The 16817-nt window shown below is 31.2% G+C and overlaps 1 protein-coding gene and 1 pseudogene across 1 annotated transcript; both read left to right on the forward strand.

Moving 5' to 3' along the window:
- Positions 1–4260: 4260 nt before the first annotated feature.
- LOC120121540 lies at positions 4261–7246 on the forward strand (annotated as a pseudogene).
- A 2189-nt stretch (positions 7247–9435) lies between these two features.
- On the forward strand, positions 9436–10646 carry LOC120121588 (probable esterase KAI2). The gene is made up of 2 exons (XM_039140908.1): positions 9436–9871; positions 9992–10646. The coding sequence occupies exons 1-2, from the start codon at positions 9504–9506 to the stop codon at positions 10437–10439; spliced, it is 816 nt and encodes a 271-aa protein (XP_038996839.1). The 5' UTR covers positions 9436–9503; the 3' UTR covers positions 10440–10646.
- Positions 10647–16817: the final 6171 nt, after the last annotated feature.

The following is a 16817-nucleotide window of genomic DNA, read 5'->3' on the forward strand; positions in this document are numbered from 1 at the left end:
AAGTTTACTTATTGTAATATATATAGTAAAGATTAATCTTTAGATTAGGCGTTTGTTTGCAATAGCAGAAAGTTTTGTAGGTGGCCGCCATCTTTTTCTACTTTGGATCCTTTGTTATTCTTTTTCCCTTAATTTTATTTTCTATTGCAAGCAAATCATCGATTGATTTTCTATTTCTATGGTTAATCTTCGATTTTGAATGCATTATTGATAAAATGGACAATGAAGCACTTAATGGTTGATCAGCTCACATCCTCTCTACGACACGTTATGGGAATGGTCAGTGGGATGTGCAATGAACTTAATGGCTGATCAGCTCATATCCTCTTTATGACACACTGTGAATGGTCATTGGGATACGAGGCTGTTGTATGCGGCGATTAGGGTGTTCAATCGGTCGGTTCGGTTAACTGATTGAACTAAATTTTTAAAATTTTATTAATTAATTTTTTTTTGATTTAACTGTTAATCGATCAAAAAAATTTCAAAAAAATTAGTCAAACCGAACAAAGTTCGGTTAACCGAATTAATCAAAATTTCAAATAATATATATTATATGTTAATTATTTAATATTTTTCAATTAACCAATTAAACCTAAAATTAAATGACCAATTAACCGATTTTTTTTTGTTCGATCAGTTTAATCGATTAATCGAAAGTTTGAACATTCCTAACGGCGATAAAGACTTAAAAAATGCGTTGACGTCAAGATTGCCTACAGTAAATTAGTTGAAACTAACTATGTAACATATCAAACCTGAATAAAAAATTAGAAAGAGCCAAGATGTCACATGGAACAAATACAAAATCAAAGGATTCATATGAAATTTTATTACAACAACGTCAATAATTATTTATTAAAACCATATTTATGAATATGTTATTTATATATAATATTTTCGTTCATTTATATTACTAAACTAAAAAATTAATTATAAAGATATTATTAAAATATTTCTTACTTTTAATGAACATTTTAAAAAGACAAATTTATTGCAAGCTAAGGAAAACACATTAGAGGGAGATTGAACCTCCCACTCTGAATTGAATAAAAGATTGCTGATATTTCTTATTTCGGCCGTTAGTAGGAGCTGCTTATTAAATACCCAAACGAATCTTTTATTAAAAAACATTATGTTTATTTGCGAATATAATATATAACGTGGTTGATAAATACAAACTTTCAGCAATATTAAATCACTAACAACTTGTCCAATGGCTTATTATTAATTTACACCATATGATAATGGAATATTATGAACTCAGCCCATATAATTATGACTGAATTTCTTAATTACTTATGTCTTGAAATGGCAGCACTCTGGAATCGAATTGAATTACACTTTTATTATAAGAAGTTGATTTTGATTACTAGTCGATACTCATTGAGGAAAAAGAGAAGTGAAAAGGGCAGCAAACTGAGAATGGGATTTCCTTTTTTCTTCCACCACTTGCAATCAATGTGCCATTTTATGTGGGCCCCAAAGTACGGCAAGCCATGCCGAACCTTGCAATTAGGGTAGCCCCCCCCAAGCATCCCTACGTGTCTACAAAACCCCAATTGTTTTTATTAAATTGGGTAAACTATATGTATAGCCATTCATTTATGTGAGTAGTTTTAATTTTAACACTAAACTAAATATTTTATCAATCAAATCACTTAACTATTAAAATCATATCCATCAAGGTATTAACTGTTATTTAAACTATCAATTATTTAATTTAATGATGATAGATAGAATTAAACATCATTTATGCATCAAAGAAAATAAATATTCCACGATTAATATAAAAATATAGGGTAAAATACATTAGATATCATTGGATTATCAAAAAAAAATGATTTTTTTTAGTCAGTGATCTTTCAATGTTATAAAATGGTTATTGAACTTTCCATATTATTACAAAATGATCATTAAAATTTATTAATTTGTTACAAAATAGTTTTTAAGTTCATCAAAATATTATAACGATCTCTAACTTTATCATAAATTATTACTATTTTCACATTAAAGGGATCATTTTGAAACCATTTCAAAAGTTAAATGATTATTGTATAATATTTAAAATCTATTGACTAAAAATATTATAAAAGATATAAGTCAGTGATCTTTAAGTATTATTTACCCAAAATATAAGGAGGTGAATAAAACAATCATCATCCTATGTCCTGAATGCAAAAGATCATCTCAACCGTTCAATCATAAAACAATAACTCTAATAAAAACCCGAGTTAATTGTGTAACACCTTAATCCAACCCAACCCGAAGATCAATGGATTACGATGTCACATAGGACCACCGAAGTGGCTAACCCAAAATTTTATTTTTAAACCATTGTAAACCATTATATAAAAACGTCATCTATAGCAATGTAAATAAAACGTAATAAATCTATTTTACAAGTACGAGGGAGCTCCCAAATCATCCAAAATAAATACACTAAGTTTAAATCAAAATAGAGTTGTGATTGAATACAAAAAGGGTTTACAATAGTACATGTCATCTAATACAAATCAAGACGTACTCTAAGGATCTCTACTAAGCCGAAATATCTGGTGACGATAATGTTCCACGGACGACCTAATAAGAACCTGTGCATAGAAACACATTCCGGATGCTGAGCTTATGAGCTCAGTTTTTACTAATAAGTGTATTATACTACATGCATTCACGAAATGTGCATGTTAATATGACATGTTAAGGTAGGCATCATGGTGTGGCTAAGAGTTATGCATTTCGGAGCTCACACACCCCTCTAGTCTTCCTATATACCATTGGGGTATCTAGGGTGAGATCCATAACTGCATCGAAAACGTACACCCGACCAACTTACTCCATCGAATCTTGGGGCATCTGCCCAGCTGGCAGCTGAAATTCCTTGGCACTGATTGAGATATCTTAATTGTATGATCGTTATCTGCTAAAGTAACTCGGGTGTCCTGAATATGTCTCGAGCATCAACCAAGGCTAGTTTTATGTCATCCTAATTGTTATTATTTCTAGTTGTTCTGAGTTTGTTGTTGTTGTCACTTGTAGTTTATTTCATGGTGTTTTGGTATTATTGGGTCCCTCAAAACCATTTGGGTTTCTTACCCAAAACTATTTGTGGGTATCGATACTAAGTCCCTCATTATCGGTATTGACCTCTAGGTATCGATACTACTATCTTGTTGAAAACTGATAGGAAAGGGCTAGTATCAATACTTTAGTTTGAGTATCGATACCCCTGGTAAATAATATCGATACTTTCCTGAGTATCGATACTGAATTTGGTTTTGATGTTTTGAAAAATACTTAAGTATTTATACTCCCATGAGTACCGATACCAAACATGGCTACTGGAATCTGCTAAGTGACCTTGGTATTGGTACTACCTAGAGAGTATTGATATTTTACCTATAGTATCAATACCCATTGCATGAGTATCGATATTTCTAGCCTAAAAACCCTTTGTTTTTAGCGTCTGAAGAATAATATCAGTATTGTTCTTCTAGTATTGATACCTACACCTAGAAATACCTTGTTTTAGGCACGAAAGTACCTCCTTAACACTCCTATCACTACAAGAAAATATACCTTTAATGATACACGCTAATTTATGACTTGCAAAACATGTGTGTCATAAAATAAATGTCATGTTTTTTTAAAATCTGAACGATTTATGACTTACAATAATGTGTGTCATATTTAATAGTCATAATCCATAAAATTTGCAAAAACACGAAGTATACTTTTTAATTGTGTGTCATCTTTAGGAGTCGCATTCTAATTTCACCTATTATTTTCTTCATTTCCCGCTTCTTCCCCCGTCTAATGTTTTCCACTCCTTTCATTCTCTCATTTTCTCTCCTGCTTTTCATCCTGATTCTCTTCTTCTTGTTAGGCCCGAGTTTTAATCCCCAGCCTCTGCCGCCTATTTTCGCCTCCGATGAACTCGACGATCTCTGTCTCTTCCACCGTGCCACCGTCTCTCCCTCCGTCTCGTCCCACCTCTCCTCCTCCTCCCCTAAAATCGCTTTCCTTTTCTTGACCAACACCGACCTCCATTTCCTCCATTTTCGTCTCGTGTTTCTGGTTATTTCTCAGTCTCACTCTTGTTGCAAATCTGATTATTTTTTACGTTGATTTATGTTTGTAATGCATCTTTTCTTTTAATGTCAGTTGAAGTTTATTTTTTTCTAATCATTAGACTGAAATTTGGAGATTTGACTGTTTGGGTTTCGTGTAGAGTTCTGAGATATCTAAGCTCGAGGCGTGATGGCTTTTATGATGTATTCTCCAGTTGCATTTACTGGAACTTCAGCTTCCGATCTTCTTTGAAGCTTTAGTAATGGCGTGAGTGGTATCCCTCTTGAAACCCTAGGGACGCCAAGATTTGATATGTCAAAAAGGGGTGTAACTGTAGTTGCAAAGCTGAGGAAAGTGAAGCATGAATATCTGTGGCCTGCAGATCCGAATCCAAATGTGAAAGGCGGAGTCCTAAGTCATCTTTCCCATTTTAATCCTTTGAAAGAAAAGCAAAAGCCTGTTACTTTGGATTTAGAGAATCCCCTTGTAAATTTTTAGAAGAAGATGATTGATGTAATTCCTTATTTCTAGCGACTTTTGGTTTTTCTGATCATAACAAACCCGTGGTTGCTTAAAATTTTGTGTTTGTTTCATATGCAGGTGAGGAGGATGGAAAATGAAACTGGATTGGACTTCAATGATCAGATTATATTATTGGAGAATAAATATCAACAGGTACAATTATTTTGTTTGAGACAATCTGAGAGTACTTTAGTTGTTTCCATGAAGTAATATAATTTCTAGTTATACATTTATATGTTCCTCTGAGTTGATACATATCCAGCCTGTTAATGAGAGTGAAGTTGAGTATGGAATATGTTTTCGTGTGCTCAATTTAATTATACCAAAACTGAAAATTAGGTCAGGAAGTTATATTTAATATTGGCTGATAAAATGTTTCTGATGTTGCATTTTCTATGTCATTTATTTGTTATTTAGAATTTTATTATAGTACTTGATTTTATTTTTGGATTCATTCTCTTATTGCAGAGGATTATCAATATTAGAACATTTATAATGCTTGCTTGAAATTCTGTGGTGTTAAACTCCAAAATCTATGATTCTTCTTTAAGTCTGGTGTAAGCTTGATACCTTAATAAGGGATGAGCTTAATTCAATGTTTTAGAAAAGGCTTGCACACCATTTAGTGTTGATGTGCTGTCAAACATATTGATGTTTCACCATGTTTATGGTTTTCGGTTAACTCTTATAATCCTTTCTGTTATTTATTTCAGACCCTAAAGGACTTATACACACATCTAACCCCTATACAACGTGTGAACATTACCCGACACCCTAACAGACCTACATTCCTTGATTATGTATTTAGCATTACTGATAAGGTTTGGTGGTTGCATGACCTTTAACTCGGATATTAAATTCTGTGTATTTTCGTCAACATTATCTTTAACACCCAGTGTGTGGAGGGTGAAGAATTGTTCTAATAAATGTTTTGTATATTCTCATGTATCTAGTTTGTGGAACTTCATGGAGATCGATCGGGTTATGATGATACAACTATTGTTACTAGTATATGAACCATAGATGGTAGTCGATACATGTTTATTGGTCAGCAAAAGGGTAGAAACACTTTTATCTATATATTCAGCGTAACTTTGGAATGCCAACTCCCCATGGGTAAGTATATGAAACTTGCATGTTGAATTTTACCTTTCAAAGAGAGAATCTGTCACTCTTAACTGATATTTAGGAAATGCTTACAGTTATATGAAGGCTCTGCGCATGATGTATTATGTAGATCATCATGGTTTTCCTATAGTTACTTTTATTGACACTCTTGGGGCGTATGCTGACCTTAAATCTGAGGAGTTGGGTCAAGTATAAGGACTATTATATTATAAAGCATACCATATCTACTTTTAATGTTAGCACAACTGATTTTTATGCATTACATTCATGTAGGGTGAAGCTATTGCCCACAATTTGAGGACCGTGTTTGTTCTGAAGGTCCCAATTGTTTTTATTGTTATCGGGGAAGGTGGCTCTAGCGGTGACTTGGCCATTGGCTATGCTAATAAATTATTGATGTTGGAAAATGCAGTCTTTTATGTTGAAAGGTATTGAGATGACGTATATTGTTTTTATTGAATGTCGTTTAAGTCTGTACAACCTGCCATTTTGATCCCACACAATATATGATATTGTAATTGGTTAAAACCTTATTTTTCCTCGTTGTACCTGGTAAGATTGTATATTACTCCTTCTAAATGTTGATCTTTTTTAGATGACATTTCTAATTGTGTTGATATTTCATTTCTTTCCTATTTCTTTAAATGGTATAGTCCAGAATCATGTGCTGCAATTTTGTGGAAGACTGCCAAAGTTTCTCTAAAGGTTCGAAATAAATTATTGGTTTTAGGCTTATTTTTTAGTAATTTTCATTTTCTTATTAGTATTTAAGGTTTCCAGTTGTAGCTCCTGTCAAAATGACATTTGAAATGTAAGTGTTATTCTTTATCTAAAATAGTTGTTATTATTCTTAATTACTGCTTAGCTACAATATCGATGTTCTCTTTCCTAAACAAATGTTCTCGATGTTGTAGATATACAACATGTGTAATACCTATAAGTGTCTTCTTTGCATCAAGTCTTTGGTAAGTATTTAACTGTGGTATGACTGGAATTTGTGTTTGGTGTGTGGTGTAGTGTTTTCTTTATTATGGTGTGGTTTGTGTTGTGTAATAAGTTACTTATGTGGTTTGTGTTGCATCAAGTTGCCTTCTCTGCATAATGAAGTTTCTTAATTAAACCAGGATCCTAATTTGTTGAATTACTGCCATTTGTCTTGCTCTTTTTTTTATATCTTAATGCCTTGCCCTGAAATGCTGGTTCTGACAGCACTAATTTATTTTTCTTATACTTTTAATGAAAATTAAATTTTAAATGCATTTAAGTTGTTCAGTTGCCAAAAGGTTTATGCTATAGGCTGCAAATTGCTTATACGATATAGAGCTTATTATGTATTGGCTGTGCAAAATTTTGACATCTTTGTTTTATTTTGCTTACCTTTTGTTGATATTGTTTTTACATATTCTAAGCATCCTCATTTTTTTTGTCAATACAGGTTTGGCAACACTGCATATTTGCACATATCTGTGGCTTTTATCCATATGCTCAAAGCTCTAAGTATGTGGAAACAAAGTGCATTATTTGATTACATCCAACGAAATCACTCTATAATTGTAATGACTGGCTATTTATGTTTGCAATATTACAGTGCCAGTGGCAACATTTTTCATGGGTGTCATGTTTATATATTGTATGCAAATGGATTGCTTATATATAATATGATATATGATATATATATTTAGTATTATGAGGCATTAAATGTGATTTAGTTTGATTATTTGTCAATCTACAATATATATATATATATATATATATATATATATATATATATATATGTATGTATATATATATATATATAATTTACGAAATACAATCACGACACGCGAATGTGTGTCATCTTCATGTATGACGGGGGCTTCAATGACACGCAATGTAAGTCATACATGTGTGTCATTAATTTATGACACACAAATGTGTGTCATCTTTATTTATGACGGGGGCTTCAATGACATTCAATGCGCGTCATAAATGTGTGTCATAAATGCGTGTCATAAATACTTGTCATAGATTTATGACACACAATTGCGTGTCATCTAAGATTCATGTCAGTGGCTTCAACGACAGGCATTTGTGTGTCATCCGCACCCATAGATGACGCGCAATGCGCGTCATTAAAGGGGGATTTTCTAGTAGTGTATAAGTCCTACCGAGGTCCCAAACTATTATTAAAGTGTTATGTTTGATTATAGGGGTCATAATAGGTCCATAAACATATTGGAAAGCACCAATTATTGAAATCTACCATGAACATGCTTCATGAATCATGCAAGCTAACAAAACTCACCTAGTTTCGTACATGTGGTAGAGTTTAGTTAGAAGTGAGTTACCTTGAGTCCTAAGTTGTTGGAAGTTCTTTCAACTCAACCAAGGGTGAGTTTTTCCTTTCCTTTGCACTTGGAGCTTTTTTAAACTTCTCTCACTAAGCAAAAAATCAAAACAAGGGTTACTAATGTTGTTAGGAAGCTTAACAAAGAGTTTGGAACATCACTTGAGCTTAAATCCTTCCAAAAACGGGTTGAAACACCATATGTTTCAAAACCCCAGTAAAACCTATGAATGACCACTATCACCAGAACTTGTGTTTGAGGGCTAGAATCAAAGCTCTAAGAGAGGTGATTTCATTTTTTTACCTTATTTAAACTGGACAAGAATTGTAGACCAACAGAGTTTCCACCTTTACTCAAGCTTCTAAGAGAATGAGATGAAGTTTGAATGAAGCAGAAAATGACAAATGAGAGTTGAGGAAAAAAAGAATGGCAACATGATATCATCATTCATTAAATGATTTCAGCTTTTGAAAATAAAAAGAGGCTAATTACTCCCTTGGTCACTCTAGCTTTGCCCAACATTTAGAAATGCCCCATTTTACCTTAGTTGGGCCAAAACCAAGCTTAACCCAATTCCTAATTTGGCCACTCTTTCATATAAGGCTTTTGGGTAAATTAAACACTTTCGATTTAACCTAAAACTACTAACACGGGATTCGGGACATTACAAATTATATCATAAGTCCTCAAACTATTATTCTTATTTTAGATTAGTCCTTAAACTTTTAAACATTCCAATTTTATCCTCGAACTATAACTCTCATTCTAAATTACTCCTTAAACTTTTGAATATTCTAATTTTATCCATAGACTATGAATCTCATTCTAAATTGGTCCCTAAACTTTTGAATCTTATAATTTCATCCCCAAATTCATCCAAATATTTAATTAGTTTCAACCATAGTTTAACCTAAATTTTATTTTTTTCAAACATATAATAATATAACTTTGCCTAATGATTTTATTAACAAGGGATGTGATTAGTATATACTATAATGTGGGATGATATTAAAATATTCAAAAAATTTAGGTATCAATTTAGAATTAAGATCATAGTTTGGGGATGAAAATGAAATGCTCAAAAGTTTGAGGATAATTTAAAAGTTTAGGGACAATTTAAAATAAGTCATAATTTAAAATGATAACCATAGTTTAGGGATGAAATTAGAATATTCAAAAGTTTAAGGATAATTTAAAATGATAGTAATAGTTTAGGAATGCAATTAACTCATGAGACCCAACTGAATCTTATCCCAAAATGAAAAATATCGACATGTGAGGTCCTTATGGAACAGGACTCTCTTGACAACCGTGAGAGAGGTCAGTCTGTACTAACTTGACAAATATAAATACAACCCAACCCACAAATGAAACCAAAGTCGCTATTTTTTCTGGTTTTTTCCCCACACTTACTCTAGTTAGACTTTTTTGAGGGGGCGAGGGGGAAAGTGATTCATGGGGATCGTTGAAGAAGCTCACAACCTCAAGGTTTTGGGTTCAGGCGACCGACTCATAGTTTTGGCTCATGGGTTCGGGACGGACCAGTCGGTGTGGAAGCACTTAGTTCCTCACCTGGTCGACGATTTCCGTGTGGTTTTATACGATAACATGGGCGCTGGAACTACTAACCCCGATTACTTTGATTTCAATCGTTACGCCACTCTCGAAGGATACGCTTTTGATTTGCTCGCTATTCTCGAAGAACTCCGATTTGATTCTTGTATTTTCGTTGGCCATTCGGTTTCCGCCATGGTTGGTGTTATAGCTTCCATTTCCCGACCCGATCTCTTCTCCAAAATCATCATGATCTCAGCTTCCCCAAGGTAGTAATTCAATTAACAATAAAAAAATGGTTGCTTTCAGTGAGATCAGGTATTCCTGGAGTTATTTTCTTAACCTGTTTTTTATATTCAAGTTAAACCCGTTGTTTATCGTTGTTGTAGGTATCTGAATGACGTGGATTACTATGGAGGATTTGAGCAAGAAGACTTGGACCAACTCTTCGAAGCAATGGGATCCAACTACAAAGCCTGGTGTTCTGGTTTTGCGCCACTAGCGGTAGGTGGCGACATGGAATCTGTGGCGGTTCAGGAATTCAGCCGCACCCTCTTCAACATGAGACCCGACATAGCCCTCAGCGTGGCTCAGACCATATTCCAAAGCGACATGAGACAAATCCTCAGCCTTGTCACCGTGCCCTGCCACATCATCCAAAGTGTTAAAGACTTGGCTGTCCCCGTCGTCGTCTCTGAATACTTGCACCAAAACCTAGGCAGCGAATCCATAGTCGAAGTCATGACATCCGATGGTCACCTCCCGCAGCTTAGCTCGCCTGATATCGTCATCCCAGTGCTGCTTAAGCACATTCGTTATGATATCAGTACTGCGTGAAATTAAGTACTGCGATTGATTATTAAATATATTAAGCATGTTTTTAATTTTAATAATTTGAAATGTTAATCTTAAGTTATTATGAAGTTGATTTCGATTAGCAATGCTCATTCCCTGGCGACTCCGATCGTTTCTTTTTCTTTTTCGTTTTCATTTAGTTAGATTCAGAATTATCAGATCATTTATTTGGAAAATGACGTGTATGTTGGTAGTTGTGTTGATGTGTTCAAATGTGCTCCATGGAATAAAAAGTGATTTGATCTAACGTGTCAAAACTCAGAATGGACGGTCGGATTCAAGAGTATTTGAATGACTTGACAATAAATTGGAACGTCGGCTTGAAACCTTTTTTTAACGAGCTAAAGAAAAAAAATGTATGAATGAAAGTTATATCATATGATATTTAGATATTACAAAATAAAAGACTGATCGTTCTTAATTTCTAAAATTAAAAAAAGTTCACAGTCTTTGAGTATAAAAAAAGCCTTTTGTATTATTTGTCTAAGAATTCTTATGGTTGGACGGTGAGCTGTTTCCGGTTGAACATTCAAAATTGTCACTACCAATTAGCCATTAGGATAGTAATGTATTGGAAGATATTTGATGGGTTATTTTAATAAAAGCTTATTTATTTTTATTTTAATTTAATCTAATTTAAAACTTTATAAATAATTCAGTAATAGTTGTCACTGTATTACTCTTCTAATCATAGATCGATAAATGGACTAATTGAATTAGAAGTAGATGATTAGCATTAAACTTGATGTTTAAATATTAAAAAGTATGTCGAACTAATCAAACGATTTTAGTGGTTGAAAGAAATATTTTCTTGAAGGTTCTAAGTTCAAACAACTATATCTGCAGAGTGTACATACTATCTTGCATGTATGTTCATCTTGTTGTTTATATTTGAAGTCTATAACTGTTTTTTTTAATAATATTATTTTTAAAATTTGAAGAACTATATGATTTATATGATCTATGTATCAAAAAAAATTTATATATATACCTTCAATATTTTTTTAAATAGTCTAAAATAGTTACAAGATAATATTTATTTAAAATCTTTCTTAATAATTAGAACAAACCCTACATACATAATTGTTTGAATCTTTAATCTCAAAAATAAAAATATTTTTATTAATCACTGATTACTGGATAAATCCATATATACCTTCAATATTTATATTTATAAAGAGGAAGAGTGGACAACATTAAGATATTCGTACTGTGCTTTTTACATCATAATGATATTTATATTATTCCTATTTTAAAATATTATATACGTGTTAAATTTTTCTATTTTGAGTTTCTAAGACATTTTGTGTGTGTACGAAATGATTGGAATATACAAAGAAAGATGAGGAATAATAATAGTTAAATTCGTAATTTAAAGAAAAAACTGTGCATTTAATATATTTTAACTTAATGAAATAAAATTATTAGTGCTATCAATTTTAAAATAAAATTAATTAAATAATTTATAAGCAATACATATATAAGTTAATATGATATATCCTAAAATATAATCTATTTATTTTATAAAATAATAGCATATAAGAATATAATATTTTGAAAAAATATATAAACAAATAAATATTATTATTAGTTGTGAAAATTAAGCACCAGAAATATAATATATAATAACATATAATAATAAGTTGACATTTAATTTTACAAAAACTCAAACACGATATATTTATATTGTTCGTGAGAACTTATCGGGATAAGAGAATTAATATAAGAATCTATAGTACAGAAAAGTTAACAAGATAAGTATTTAAGTATCTTGGAGGTCATGAGTTCGAGCACTAGAGATTACAAGCTTGATCGAATGTTTATTGTTAAATAATTAAAAGTACTTACAACATATACTGCTTTATGGTCACCATAGCTTAATAAAAAAATAAGATAAATATATACAAACCAATTAAAAAAGTAATAATAATTTTTATTTAAAAAAATAAAAAGAAGACATAAATTTATACAAAATAAAGAAAAACATTTATTGTTTTTATTAAAAATGAAAAATTTAAAATAAAATAAAATTTTTAGATCAATTAAAATAAATTTATAAAATAAATTAGAAAATGATGAGAAAGAAAGAAGAAAATAAGAAAAATAGAAAAGATCAAGGATCAATAACCTATTTAAATTCCTAGAAAAAACTGTTAATCTGTGAATGCCCATCTCCGGTTTGCATATGTCAATATCGTGAAGGGGAATAAAGCAAAAAGGTAAAATAAACGGTGTCCTTTCTTTATTATACTTACCTTGTAAGCTACACAATTAATTTCAGAAAGAAATAATTAAATTCCTTTAATGTTCATTGGCATTTCCAACTGATGATTTGTAACCATTATAGGACTATTTAGATTCTAATTTCAACATCGAATGAAATAAAAATAAATAAACCTTTAAAAGCTCTAGTGAGTTTTGAAGCCTGGTAAACCAATACTAAATTACTCATCATCCGAACATTATAATAAAAGATTTTTATAACCTCATGTCTTCTTACAATTGTACATATTGAAGACTTTATCATCTGAAAAGAGACCTAAAATAAAAAAAACATAACGAGGATTTACCCTCCAAAGAGAAACCTCAAGACCTTTGAAAAAATTCTAAAAATAGGAATTTCGTTTTATATTATCTCAAAACTTAAGTATATAAATAAATTTTGAGTAATATATAATCATAATAATTTAAATATTAAACATGTATGTATAACGTAAAACAAGAAAATAGAACATGCTCAAAATAAAAAATCATACAACATAAATACTACATATATATGGCGTCGCATACACAAGGTGATGCCATAAATGTTTACCCCTATGTGTATTGATATCCTTGTGTGTGTTTATGACTAAGTCTGCTAGTCTGCATATATGATGAAGGTAAGTAGTATATTAGAGTTATTTGTGTAGTACTAGGCTTATGAACTCAGTGTTCGAAATATGTTTCCGTGCGTAGGTTCTTAGGTAGATTCTCAAGTAGCTTATTACTGAGTTCATATTCCATATCATTTGAAGTACTAGAGTACATCTTGGGTATATTTTAGTATGCATGTTTTAGACACCCATTTTCGTCTGAAGTTTTTTTAATATACATAATAATATAGTATAATTTTTGAAAGAATTTTTTTTTTGAAACATATAGTTTTTTAAAAAAATCGGTTTTTGAAAATATATAATATATAGTTTTGAAAATATTTTGAAGATATATATAATATATAGTTTTTGAAAACATTTTGAAAAATATATATAATATATAGTTTTTGAAAACATTTTGAAAATATATATAATATATAGTTTTTTAAAACATTTTTGAAAATATATATAATATATAGTTTTTTAAAACATTTTTGAAAATATATATATATATATATAATATATAGTTTTGAAAATATTTTACAAAAATATATAATATATAGTTTTAAAACGTTTTTAAAAATATATATAATATATAGTTTTAAAAAATGTTTTTTAATATATAATATTTAGGTTTGGAACGTTTCTTATAAATATATATAATATTAGTATACTTATTTTATTTTTTTATTCATTTTTATCTTATTTTTATTTCTTTATTTTTTCTATTTCTATTTTTTATTTTCTATTTATATTTTTAGGGTCCAAGAGTCTGTTCGGGTCCAACATATGATAAACGGGCTTGACCCAACCCAAAAGGAAACTAGGGTTTCTAATGATAGACACCAGTGCCGCACAGCCAGGGCCGTTGGATCTGGCCTTTTGATCCAAAGACCAAAAATGCCCCAAGGGATCCAAAAGTCACCGGTCAAGCGAGACTTTCGGTCATACAAAGACGAAGCAGCCAACGCCAAACCGAAAAAATCGGCCATGCAAATAATCTCGACTAAATCGAGACTGACTCATCCCGTTTAGCCGGTCAAGCAACAACCCACAACCTCGAAATCACCGAAAACCAACTTCAACAAGGGGGTTATAAATACCCCCGATGCTTCACCAGGGAGAAACACACACCAACAAGGAAAATACATGGTGAACAAGCAAAAGGCAACCAAACCACCAAGCAAAATACAAAGCAAGAAACAATAACCAAAAAATACGAATAAAGAGCATAGTGAAGTCAAGCAAAAAACAAAAACAGTGTTGGAATAGCCTTCGGTGAGCGTCGGAAGAGGAAGGGTCACCGGAAAACGAGAAAGCTTCGCAAAAAAGGTAAAACCCGAGAGTTTTATTCTTAGATCTACGGCGTTGTGGTTGTTTTTAGGCTATTTGGAGGTCGGTCTCGGCTTCGGGGTGTTAAAGGGAACATTTTGGTATTTTTGAATTTTTCGGCCACTGGAGGCGGTGACCGGAGGGGTGGTTGGTCACCGGAGCGATGGTCGGATTTCGACCGGTTAGGGGAGAATTAAGAGAATTTGGAGAGATGAGGGAGAATGGATTTTGAGGAAATGAGAGAATGAGAGGAGATGGGGGTTTGGCACATTTCTATACCGAGGACCACATTATAATTAGCAGATTGTTAAATCCTTTCCGTTGTCCCTCAAGTTTTGATGTGTAAGTCATTTTGATCACCTATTTCAATTTTGCTTTTGAATTTTCAATTAATTCAATCTAATCCTTCATTATATTTATTATATTTCACGATTTAACCCTCTAACCTTTTATTTTTCTCTTGAAACTCATTTTTAGTATCAATTTGATCCATAAATTTCAATTTGTTTCAATTGGATCCTTTAAATTTTTTAGTTATTCATTTTTCCTTTTAATTTTAGCATATTTTTTCCTTTTTTTAAATTATTATTTTTTAAACATTGTTTTATATTTTTACTTATTATTTTTTATTACTTTTAAAATTTAACATTTTTTTGTTATTTTCTCAATTTAATCTTTTTTTTATTTTCTCTTTGATTTATTTAATGTTTATTATTATTATTATTATTATTATTATTATTTCTCTCTCCTAACATTTTTTTATTTTTTTAGGGGATTTTTTAATTGATCAAAGGTAAGTAATTCAAATCGAGTATTTAAATTTTAATTTTAATTTTTGCAATTAAGACAACCGACAAATTAAAATTGTTCGAAAGGGCAGTTCAAGGGTGCTAATCATTCCTTGACTATAACCGAATCTCAAATCCGACACATTTCTGGTAAAACACATATCAAGTAAGATGGTGTCCAATCAACCTAAATATTTTTTAAAATGATATGTGATGGCTCTAATGTTTTTATTCAAGTCGAAGCCCAATTCCGAACCCACTCAAAAGACGGTTACGACACATGTATTATTCATTGACCTTATATATATTTGAGTCGTAACTCTATTTTGTCATTCTTGCTATTACATTTGATTTTAGATGCTATTTTGGGAGCTCTTCACTCTTGCAAACTCAATTTAGTTGTGTTTTCTATGCTTTTGATGTTGAATGGAACAAATGTTCTAAAAAATGATTAATCACTTCAATAATTTTGTGTAATGTCTTGATCCTTTAAATTTTCAACCGGATTGAATTAGGGTCTTACAATTAATGTTAGTCGACAATTAAAATCAACAATCAAAGTCAATAGTTAAAATCAACAATCAAAGTCAACAGTTAAAATCAACAATCAAAGCTAACAGTAGTCTACAGTCAAAGCTAACGGAGATCAATAGTTAAAGTCAATGATAATCAAATGATCAAAAGGGATAACGAGTCCGATCAAAGTCAATGAGTCGGGTTGAGTTGGTTATGGTAAATGAATCAACTCGAGTCAAATGTGTCAAAGTTAATTATATCAGAGCCATGAGTCAACTAATCATAATTTAGTTAAGAAAATTAATAAAATTTTGAAATAATAATAAAAATTATTCTTTATTTTTATATAATATTTAAATAAAATAATGAAATTATTAATAATTATTAGTAATATATATTACGTAAAATTTTATCTTTTATAAACATCATAAATAAGACGTTATCTAGTATAGAATAAATTAAATAAAATCATAATATTTCAACGTATATATGAACCGGAGATCATTATCCTATAACAATTTCACCTACTGTCTCCTTCAAAATCATTGCCGTTAAGCTACTCATGTGGACGTGGACGCTTCCTATGTATTTGTGGCGTTGACCAAATTGACGCGCATCCAGCTGTCTCACCCCTTTCACACCGTTTCCAGCCAACAGAAGAACAAGTTCAAAAGCCAAATTTTGTCTCCAGTTACCCCAGATTTTTTTTTTTGGTTGCGCACCCGCTTTAAGGGTGACTAATTCGGATTGATTTACATCACATATTTGATTTTTAGTGGATAAACCTCTCAGCAGGAATTTTCTACATACACAATGACTTAAACTTAAAATATTATTTAAACGATATCACCTAAATATTTAATATCCGA

This window comes from Hibiscus syriacus, unplaced genomic scaffold (assembly GCF_006381635.1).
Source record: "Hibiscus syriacus cultivar Baekdansim isolate YM2019G1 unplaced genomic scaffold, ASM638163v2 tig00110377_pilon, whole genome shotgun sequence".
Taxonomy (NCBI): Eukaryota; Viridiplantae; Streptophyta; class Magnoliopsida; order Malvales; family Malvaceae; genus Hibiscus; species Hibiscus syriacus.

Coding starts and splice junctions, on each gene's coding strand:
- LOC120121588 (XM_039140908.1), top strand. CDS start 9,504: ATGGGGATCGTTGAAGAAGCTCACAACCTCAAGGTTTTGGGTTCAGGC. Junction 9,872..9,991: donor ATGATCTCAGCTTCCCCAAG/GTAGTAATTCAA, acceptor TCGTTGTTGTAG/GTATCTGAATGACGTGGATT.